The 11,854-nt window shown below is 35.4% G+C and overlaps 1 protein-coding gene across 1 annotated transcript; it reads right to left on the bottom strand.

Moving 5' to 3' along the window:
* Window positions 1-354: 354 nt before the first annotated feature.
* Window positions 355-3,947, bottom strand: LOC127242370 (cinnamoyl-CoA reductase 1-like). The gene is made up of 7 exons (XM_051261886.1): window positions 3,798-3,947; window positions 2,386-2,555; window positions 1,954-2,139; window positions 1,690-1,852; window positions 991-1,180; window positions 776-922; window positions 355-652 (listed from the first exon to the last, which is right to left on the bottom strand). The coding sequence occupies exons 1-6, from the start codon at window positions 3,922-3,924 to the stop codon at window positions 790-792; spliced, it is 969 nt and encodes a 322-aa protein (XP_051117843.1). The 5' UTR covers window positions 3,925-3,947; the 3' UTR covers window positions 355-652; window positions 776-789.
* Between the last annotated feature and the right edge of the window lie 7,907 nt (window positions 3,948-11,854).

Raw genomic sequence — 11,854 nt, 5'->3', positions numbered from 1 at the left:
AAACTTGATCAGCACATAACCTAATTACATCTGACCTATTTATTAAAAAAGCTTATGCCAATTTTTATATATAATTACTATATTTTTACGTTTTTTTTTTTTTAAAAATAAATTTAGTGACAATAACTAAATATCAAAATTGATTTATTTTAAATATAATTATATATATACATAAACAATTATTGTAAATATATTTTTTTTTATTAATATTGAATTTAAAAATAATTATTATATAAGTACTTATAGGTCAAGCCATGCTAGGTCCTAAATTGTCAAAATAATTCCCACTTGTTTAAGCAATATTTGGCCATGACCTATTTCAATCCCTAACCCCAAATAATAAGACTCAGCCCAAATCCGAAAAAGTATATATAATATCCAACCCAATACACAAATAATTGGATACGATTCCAAAAGAATCGGGTCTCGGAAGTGCCATAATCAAATTGTCATCCCTACATACAGGGATCAAATTTTGAGGTTGTACATCTCCCTTAATGTGATTTGTATCATCAAATTGACATGAACTTACAGAAAGGAACTTCTCAGCAAGTCCACATCTTTATTAATGGCAGAAACAGGAAGCAAAAACAAGTCCATCTTCAATGCTTATTCGGGTTTTTTTTGGTGTCAAGACATTTTAGAAGCTAGCCTGCAAATTTTGGAGGGATACATAATGCTGTTGAATAATACCAAAGCTAAAGAAACAAGTCTAAGCTTGATCTAACCCAGCATTATTATAACAATTATCAATGACGAGTGCAGATTTATGTACCCGGAAATCCAAAATCAGTGCAGGAAGCCGGCCTGTTTGTAACTCTCCACAGAATCCACAAGGGTTTCCTTCAATGGCCTATATGTCCAGCCGAGCTTTTGCAGTTTTTCCGAGCTCATTTCCACAAGTTTGTCAGACTCCTTGAAGCTGCTATGCACATACACAGTGTGAGCATGGCAATAGAGATAAATTAAGATGGTTTGGTTGTAAATTACCTCTTAGGGTATCTGTAGTTCGGGTATATTTCCCGGAGAATCTGCACCACATCCTCAGTAGTCACTGTGTATGATGTGCATATATATCTACCTTCAGCTTCCGGTTTCTCATATAATAATTTTAATGCTTCAGCAACGTCACGTACGTCTACCAAACTCCGGATTCTGTTCTCCACTTCCTCAAAGCCTTCTGCATGATCAGATAACATTGTGTTGTCTTCACTACATCAACTATATATGTATATATATATATCTAAAGACCCAATGGTGAAATGAACAAAAATTTATTTTTCAAGGGAGACATTTATACCACGCAATCGTCAAACATCTAGCAAGACTACATCCTTTGCTATAAGAACACCTGGTAAATGTTTTCTGAATTATGAAATGAAATTACTAAAAGTATGATCTTTGATGCAATTGACTTCTTGTGGAACTGAAACAAAAATGTAGCTTTTCTAGTGGACATAAAGTGTATGTTACAACCTAGGTAGAGAACTGTATTTGCTGGAAATATCAAAAAATCTTTCTTAAAACATACAGTGAGTATACATCTCTTGGTCTCAAAGGTAGGGGTAGATTGGTATAAAAACAGAAAAAGTATGCAAGGTCAAGAGGATTTACTAGATGAAATAAGAAGAAACAAGTGCAACAAGATTTTACATTCAAATAAGGAATCACAACGAAGAGCATGAATACCTCTCAACAGCTTTAAAAGAATTAAACTACTTGAATTTATTGTAGGTTGCAGCATTGGTCCCACTACATGTGTCGGACACATGGTTATAACATTGAGTCCATTTCTTTTTCCATATTCCAAAGCCTCACGCTCTGCCACCGTCTTTGAATAACAATACCAATTCTGGTTGCATCAAAAAATCAAGTCAGTCAGTTGAGTCGAACAAAACATTTTCATTTGAACATAGGTACAAAAAAAATTACAAATAGGGAAAGAAGAGCTACATTTGTAGTCTTGCAGTACTCGCCATCGGACCAACAGGTCTCATCCATTACTTTGCCTCTAGGCCAAGTGGGATTCATGGCAATTGCAGAAGCTGACGATACAACGACAACACGTACAACATTTGCACTAGAGCATGCTTTAAGAACATTAAGAGTACCTTCTAGTGCAGGCTTAAGCACCTCTTCCTGCATTACCACATATAAGAAATCAATACTAATTACATCAGATAAAAGCAATTTAACCAGCCTCAAAAGCAATTTCACATAAAGTGGTGAACTTTTTGGCCCTGTGATATAAAAACTGTTTTAAAATATTTATCATTTTTCTTAATAGTTGTTTAGTTAAAACATAGCATATTTCATAGTGCACTACTTGGAATATAAGCAAATAAACAATCATCTGCAATTCAACAGAGAGTTTACGGATCGTGCCTCAGGGTTTGGAACAGAGGAGGGAGGAACAGGGGTGGCAAGATGAAAGACTCCATCACATCCTTTCACGGCTGCAAGAATGGACTCATAATCTAGCAAGTCTACCTTAAAGAGTTTCAGCCTTTCAGCTGCACCTTGAAGGTTTTTCAGATGACTGTTTTTGCTGTCCTCTGCAACATACTTGAAGGAACACAAATGAGTAGATTTATACGAATTAAGAACTCTTCCTTTTTCAGACAAGAGACAGCAACAAACTTTACTGTTAGCATTAATCCTTTATATACAAAGAGGTAACACAACAACAAGAATCATAAAGATACCATAAAACTTGTGAAAGAAGACCCAAAGTAAAATCATATGAGGTAAAACTTATGCATTTACTTTGAGCTCTACAAGACTTTCATATTTGGGAGAAATCAGGCTTTACATTTAGGGGCTTGTTCGAGAGCCTAAATCTGAGGCTATTGCTACAATCAGTGATTACAAGTAATCAAATTTTGCTAAATTTTCTACTAAAGAGTTAAAATGTTAAGTATGATTGCTGTCAATATTAACCCTTTATATACAAAAAGATAATACAGCACCAAGAATCATAAAGATACCACAAAACTTGTGAAAGAAGACCCAGAGTAGAATCATATGAGGTAAAACCTATGCATTTGCGTTTAACTCTACAAGATTTTCATTTTTGGAGGGAAATCATCCTTCACATTTAGGGACTTGTTCGAGAGCCTAAATCTGAGGTTATTTCCACAACCAGTGATTACAAGTAATCAAATTGGGCTAAATGTTCGACTAGAGAGTTAAATGTTAACTATGAAAAAGTCTAAGATGCATAGAAATATTCAATCTTTTAATGGTAGAAATCTATCAGAAGATAGATTCAACTCTTAAAAACATCTTTAAAAAATCTTGCTCTACATTCTCTGGATCATGTAAACTTCCTTGCAAAAGTGATTATTTGTGCAACGTTTAATCATATTCCAATACTTAAATACAACCAACAAATCCCTAATTCATTAAGCATGCACGGTCCTGTATTCAGCTCAACCAACATTTTTGTTTTAAAAAACCAATCAAATCAAACTCAAAACATTAGAAACTTAGTTGAAGCGAAAATACACAATCTCGGTATGTATCTTATTTTTCCTTCTAACTCTCCGATTATCAGAAGACTAGGGAGTTCTGAGGGCGAGTGAGCGCTGGAACTTCTTGAAGTTAAAAGAAGGCAAGTGCGATTAACTCATCAGCGAACAGGCGCTCAGGTAAAGCAAACCATAGAAATCAGAGCAGATATAAAGCAATAAAATCTCAGACCAAGCAACGGCAGGAGGACTCAGCGAAAGAACTAGCCAAATTGGCAGCAACTTAGGTAAATCAAAGGGGTATGGTGAGCGGTAGGGTGTGATTACCTGGATTCCTGAGGGTACCGTGGACAGTGTAGCCTTGACAGAGGAGAAGCTTTAGCAGGGATGAAGCGAGGAATCCTCCAGCGCCAGTAACACAAACTCTCGGATGTTCATCATGTTTGTCTCCCATTTTCAGATTGCCTCCACTTCCTTCCTAAACGATTTTCTATATGAAAAAATTAAACTAAAATATCACGAGTGGGGGGGTCCACTCATCCGCTATCAGTGCTCCTGTGGGTTACTTTTAACCGAATAGTGGAATTTTGAAGATTATTACCAAAAAATATAAAATTAATATTTTATTAAAATAAATTATATTTAGGGTGTGTCCTTTTGATGGATTTGGATTAAATTTCACTGTTCATCCAAAAATTTTCCCCCAAAAACATCAAATCAAACATATATTTTTTATTTTTTATATTATACTAAAAATTAATTTTACATTCAAAACATCGTATCACCACCTATTTATATCACATCATACAACTATTCAAATTCAAAATTTTTACTATTCAAATCCCAACTCAAAATTCAAACCCCCAAGCAAATACACCCTTAATATAATATATTTTTTAACAAATAAATAATGACAAATAAATAAAATTAGTTATATAATCCGAACCAGCCAATTAGGTTGTCCATTATAGTATAACTAGTAGTAACTTATGCTATACACAGGATTAGCAAAAATATTATTATTTTAAAATAAAAATAATTATAAATTAAATTAACATAACTAATTAATTAATTTAATTAAAATTAAAAAAATTAAAATGAGATTATCGTATACAATTTGATTTTTTTTTTTAAAAAAAAAATAATAACATAAGTGATACAAACAAAAAATAAAAAAATAAATACAGTAAGTGGAACATTGAGGGAATACTTTCTAATTTTTTTAATTAAATTAATCAATTATCTTAATATTAAAATATAAATATTTATATTAGACAGTAATTATGTTTTATTAATATATTTTTTTTATTATTTCCTAATTTTAATTTTTAAAATTCTCAACAAAAAATCGGACGATCAAATATATATTTAAAAAATAATATTTATAATTAATTCATAACCAATCATCTTCTATAATGTTGATGTTTACTCAACATACTCGATCGATCAAGCAAATTGGCTTTCAATACACTATGTATTACAATATATTGTGACTCAGTGCAAATAAATTTGAGCCAAACCAAGAAAGATATTATTGTAGATTTCTGATTTAGATAGACTAATGTAGAAAATTACTGAGCATTAGCCAACAAATGATTCTATGTAGATACCACAATTTTCTCAAATACTTTGTACCTGTGTTGTTGTTTTTTTCTCTTTTTTTTTTTAAACTTATGCACATGTGTTTATTTTGATTTAAAAAATGGTGTGTGTGTTTTTTTTTTTCTCTTTTTTTTTTTAACTTATGTACCTGTGTTTATTTTGATTTAAAAAATGGATTTAATTTTTTTTTAAAAAAAAAATTGTATTGTATGCTTCTTTTGATTGAGGTTGAATAAAATTAATTTGAGTTTGATATTAAAATAATATTTGATTGAATATTTGGTAAAAGAAATACTCTTTTCGTCCAATTGAAAGGTTGTCGTTTATTTTTTGCACGTAAATTTTTTAATATTAGTATTATATTGATTATAGTAAAAAAGACAAAAATACTCCTATTAATATTGTATAATAAACGTAATGACATTTGTGTAGTATATTATAAGTTGAAATAATATTTATTATGTTAAATAGACAGTGCAATTACTAAATTAGAAAATGGTAACTTTGTTTTGGGATAGACGAAAATAAAAAATAAAAAATTTTCAATGGGACAGAAGGAGTATATTTTTTTTCCGAAAATGTGGAATCCAAATAATAAAACTCAGATAAACTTGGCCAAAAACATATGTTATAAATGGCTTCTTCTTTTTTTGGCAAATAAATTTCAAAGTATTAATAAATAAATACTATTTATTTTAATTTTTCCAAAAAAAAAAAACAAATCCATATATTATACATGTCAACCAACACAATCATTACCTATCAAATCAATAAAATTAAAACACTTCAAACCCAAAACAAACATATATATATATATATATACCTAAAAAAAAAAAAAGCTAAAGTCATTCCAAAATTCAAATTCAAATTCAATTCAAACCCAAATTCAATTTTCTCAAACTTCTTAAAAAAAAAAAAAAAAACACACGGTAATAGTATTCAATTAGATGTACCAAAATATTATGCATTAAACTTCAGAAGTGCCATCTCATATAAATACAAATACGATCCTACGGGGCTACTATGGAAATGGAACCAAAGGTAACAAGTCAATAAAGATGCTTTTTATACTACAACTTGAACAATAATAAATAAATAACTAACAAAAAAAGTCACTAAATAATAACTCAATAACTAAAATCTATAATTATTCCAAAAGGATTAGCAAACATAATAATTTACATCACGAGGATAGGATAAACACGTGAGCCTCTTCGCACCAATCAATGTTTAATATTTGATATATTGGAGATTGTGAACTCGCACTACTAAAAAAACTGTTTTCTACTACGGCCGGAAAATCGTAACAAGCCATTTTTCGTACAATTTGCGTATTTGCTACGCCTTTGTTACGATTTTTTTCCGTAATGTGTACTCGCGTAACGAATATTTTTTGCCACGCGGTTTTTTCGTAACTATTACTGTCGATCAACGCTCCCTAATGCAGGGTTTTTGTTACGATATTTGTTACGAATTTCCTCTCGTAACCAAAGGTCGATCCTTCCACGCGTGTGTCAGAGCTTTTTGTTACGATATTTGTTACGAAAGGTCGGCGCGTTACAAAAACGTTCCAGTGATCGCTTGTCAGATTTGGTTTTTGTTACGAATATTTGTAACGACATTGAACCCGTAATTAAAAATATACTTTTCATTAGCCACGGAACAACAAACATCCAATGACCACTTTTTGTCACGGTATTTCATCCTTTTGTTACGCAGAAATATCATGGTACGAAAAATAGGTGATACACGGCAATTGAAATTGTGCGTAACAAAAAGACCTGTTGTGACCTCCCCAATACCGAAAGAAATTCCGTTTACACATAATGCTATAAACATCATCATTGGCAATACTTGCAGACATTAATTCATAGTATGCATAAGAATCCTGACATTAAGGGACATGGACACCACAGTTTTTACTCGACAATCTCCATACCTAGCAACGAAGTAAAACAACCCATAAAACAAGCCTAGCACGCACTACGCAACAACAACCTGTTCCGGAAAATCAGCTTAACAGTTCAAACACCAAACCTAACAATAAGCAAGTACGGATATCCATCAATCGATAACCACATCGTTCACCACACGAATTAAAACTCCAATGGTCTATGCATCCATTCCATATATTGTTCACACAGCCTCAACACAATCCAACGAAAAACAGGTACGACATACATTCCATAAGACAAATGGGGCAACTAACACGGGTGAATCGGTAGATACGCTTCAGGGGCGGCGCATGAGCTGCAATGGCCAACACAAAGATTAGTTTAAGTCGTATCTCTTATAAAATTCGGAAGGCAATACAAGAAATGTATGAAAGTAGATCCGTACGTCCTTGTAGTTTCACTCAATAGGATCTTCACCAACGACATCGCGAAGGGTAGTCGCCCCAACAATGGTCGGCAAAATAAGGGGTGTGTCCGGGACTGAGGCGGATGTCACGAAGACCTTGACCAAGGAAAGTGTGTCACCTACAATATGCACAAGTGCAATTTTTGAGTATATTGAGCCATATATATCAACAGACGTTCAAACTGTATGTATAACATGCCACAACACAGACATTAGAAGTGTAAAGCTTTGCAACTAGAACAGTACGAGTATGTATATTCAGACATGTCGTACAATACATGGTATTATATCCACGAATTAGGTACCAAAGTACATTATATCCTAATTTCCTATGTGATTGCAGCTCGATCTATAAACCAATCATTCTCCAATAAACAAATGTAAACCAGCAATATCATGTACAATATCCAAATAAAAATTAGTATTTCGAATTTCTATATCCATATGGCAACCCCCAAATGGGACGGCTCCATGTATGTTTCGTAGTACTATGCCTCAATGAGAATAACTACCATTTATACACTACATACGAGCAGACATCCACAGATGCAGTTCCAAGTTTAGAGTACCGACCACTCATATATCATGTTTTATGTACCAAACTCATGACTAACACGAGGTACACCTTGGCAGCAAGGGACTACATAGGATTTCAATAATAAAGTCAACTTTCAACATCTTTGGGGAAAGTCATAGTGTACCCAAATGGTGTAATATCATCGTAGCCATAAACAATGTCATGTAAAAGATAAAAAAGACCAGACCAGCACAGGAGTTGGCTTAATACCACTGAGTTTACTGCCCCTATAAAAATAGTGTACATAACACAAGCAAATCCACATATCGTAACATTGTATATGTCTAGGCTCAAGAAAACCATGATCATTAGCAATATGAGGCCCGAACGGTCACAAAACCTACGATCCCATAGCCGAGGCATAATAAAAGTTCCCAAAACAACCTTAAAGACAATGGCACAAACCTGGCGCAGGGGGGCAGAGTAGAAGTCCCTCCGCAACAACTTTTTTCTCACCGGTGCGGGATAATAGAAGCACACGCGTGCCGACCTACAACAAAACATTACAGCTGAGTTGGAAACGTAGTAGACTATCAAGAGTAGCCTAAAATAGGCATTGCACTGATTACTAAGAAACTTCAAGGTTTGACGGAATCATACCGTTAGACCTGGCTCGGACACAGGCCTGGGAAGCTCAGATACTGAATCAATACGAGATGTGCCCTGTCATTTATGCGCATATCATGGTAAATTCCCATATTAGCCATCCCAATCTCATGGGATACTCATATGAAATGTACAGATATTATGAATACTTACTGCCTGGCCAGTAACTGTTCCGGAGTTTCTGTGCATGAATGCATACACATCAGACTTGATAGTTTTGAACTCAACCATCATTGCCCTCAACTCTGCAAGTCCATTCTGTATTTGTTCCCACCCTTGCTCGAATGCTACACTATCTGTTAAACTAGTTGCTTCGCTGCGGGGATGGGTTGAACTTGCCGCACTATCGACCTTCGACCGCTTCTTAATCTTTCCCCCAAGGGCCCATCGGTACAGAGTCTCCCGAACAGAGGGAGTCCGCCCTTCAGGGGGAATCTTGTTTAGCTCATTCTGTAAATATGTCTACGAGAAAAGATTTAAGTGAGGCCGAACTCGCTTTTATTGTCAGAGAGGTACATAATGTCTGAATTGTCACTTAATTGGTACAATAAATTTATTATACCAAAATCTCCTCGGTTTCTTGGTCGTCCTTCCCCTTCCCTTGTGTCCGAATGGATATCCAAATCTCCAAATTGTCGGGGTCCTTCCCCTTCGCTTTGATCTGCAGCAACACAAGGCCTTATGTCATTGCAAAACACAAGCAACTATGTTTTGAGGAATGTAGGGATGGAGCATAGCATGACTAATTACTTAAACATAATGAAAGGTACCTCCTCGGCGAGAGTAGTGAAGGACTTTCGCCCCGTACGATGCGGAAAGCTTCTTTTCTGTACATTTGACGCATTTTTCTTGGATTGAAGCTACGTAGGAATCAAATTATTTAGTTCTCACCATACGCCTGTGCAGATATAATGTATATTAATCTGGTTGGTCCCTATTGTATACCTTCACCTTTTCGTCGCGCCAGTACTCAACCAACTTTAGCCACTGATCGGGCACGATCCTGCTTGAGGGAACCTTCTTCAATGCTTCCTCGTCGTCCTCAATCGGATTAAAGTAGGTTGATTTGATGCTGTATTTCCAATGCCTCCAAACTTCCCTAAGGTCAGCCATGACCACTTTCTCTGCTGAGTCTGGTAGTCCGCTGTTACTCTGCAAAGACATTTGACATGGTTAATCGCCCGGTACAAACAAGAGGTGCCGAAGATCAACTTCTATTATGTTCCCTTTCTTTTATGTATTTAAGAGGTGCCGAAGATCCCGTTGTTTAAACCCATTGGAGCAGTTTGAGTCTTCATTAGTATCAACATTGTCCTCAACCCAAGTAGGGTTGACCTTATCCATTCAAGTAAGGTCCTCCTCAGTGAAGCCTTCCTTATGTTGGGATTTATCTCTTGGAATCTGATCTTCCTTTTTTCATTGCAAGAAGCTTCTTAGATCCTTTTGTTTATGTCCAAAATTCTCCTTATTACTTGGATTAGAGACAAAATTAGTCGATGAAGCAAGACATCCTTCCAAATCATGTCCCAGATGCTTACAAAAGACAATATTTCGGCACTTTCTCATTTTCCACTTGCTGTTCCATTTCAACACCATTAATGAGCAAATAGATTTTGTCGATCAGAGGGCGAGACACATCAATTTCAATACAGCCTCGGGCAGCTGAAATTCTAGCCTTGGGAGTTGTTGGCGTATCCACTTTCAGAGGGGTACCAATCAGTGAGGCAATGGAAAAAAGAGCATCCCTCTGGCATAATTGGGCAGGAAGCACTGGGGACTGAACCCAAAATGGTACTGCTGCAGATTCGATTCCAGATTTAAAAGAAGAATTCCATTTCAAAACTCTCATAGGGAAGCCTCTGCTGAACCAAATTCCTCGAGTCCAAATCCGAGTGTAATCCTCCTCATTGGCAAGGCGAATCAAAATATGTTTAAAAATGATTTGTAATAACTTGAATTCCCCAACTAACTTGAGATGATTGAACGTATCCCAACAATGCTTTCCATGAGGAATATCCTTGAGTGTATTTTCCCACCAATGAGAACTTGAAATCAATTGTCGGAAGAGCAGTCTCCTCATTTGAAAATTCCAGCGCAGGGCCATTGTTGTGTTCAGTAGTAGAACCAATGGTTTTCGGGTAGGGAATGGAATAGAAAAGAATTAGTTGAAAGGGGATGTTCTTTGTCCAGAGGGTTCGGAGGATGGTTGGCAACGACTCCAGCGAAGGAGTGACGAGCAGGAGGCTCATCACCCATCTTAAACAACAAACCAGAAACACAAACACCTCAACCCATACTGATCCCAGGGTAGAGTCAAACAGGTGCAGGGTGAGATTCTTCCCTTTCAAACCAGCAGACCAAAACCGAAATTCCAGAACCAAAATAATCATGTGATAAAATCACACCATTAATAAATCAAACTTCAAAGGGCACTTAAACAATCTGCCTACTCGTTCTCTAACACAAGAATATGTTATCCTACCAATACCACATGAGAAAGAAGAAGAATATTACGACGCCCTATTTCGATTTCTCCTTACAGAGGACGCGACGAAGAACCGTGGATCGATCCTCATACTACTCGAGATAACTTAAAAACATTACCTGGACGCCGGTGCCGATTAACCTCCTCGATCCCACATTCGCCCAGTACGTCGCGTAAGCCCCTCCGAATCGCGATGAAGGATGAGTTCTGCCCTAGCTTTCTGAAATTCGCTAAGTGTGGAATGGATTCGCCACCAAGGAGGGGAAGAAGAAAGCCCGCGCCCTGAAATCGTTCTTACAATTTTCCAAAAGCGCTATAGCATTTTTACCTTTTTTAAAATCCAAAATATCTTTTAAATTTTAAAAATAAATTTAAACGCCATTTGTTACGAAGCACAATCGTAACTAATGTTATTTTGAACAAATTATACCAACTTCGTTTTCGTTACGGCTTATTTTGTGTAATTAAAGAACCTGAAAGGTTGACCAAAAAAATATCTTTTGGTCACGGAACTTGTCGTAACAATAACCATTATTTGTTAAGATGTTATTGTAATGAACCGTCGAGCCGTAGTGAAAGACCATTTTTTTGGTAGTGCCGGTCTATCGATTATAGGTGTCACCAGAAGTATAAATATATAAGCACGATCAATCAATATGCTCAAGTATTCCTTGAACCTCGGTTTGTTGTCTCTCTACAAATAAATGTATATATACATATGAATAATTGAAAACATAAATAAAGTCATTAATT

The sequence above is a fragment of the Andrographis paniculata genome, unplaced genomic scaffold (genome assembly GCF_009805555.1).
Source record: "Andrographis paniculata isolate CXL003 unplaced genomic scaffold, ASM980555v1 Contig86END, whole genome shotgun sequence".
In the NCBI taxonomy this organism is placed as follows: domain Eukaryota; kingdom Viridiplantae; phylum Streptophyta; class Magnoliopsida; order Lamiales; family Acanthaceae; genus Andrographis; species Andrographis paniculata.
The sequence above is the reverse complement of the archived record's forward strand: the minus strand, read 5'-3'. Positions and strand labels throughout refer to the sequence as shown.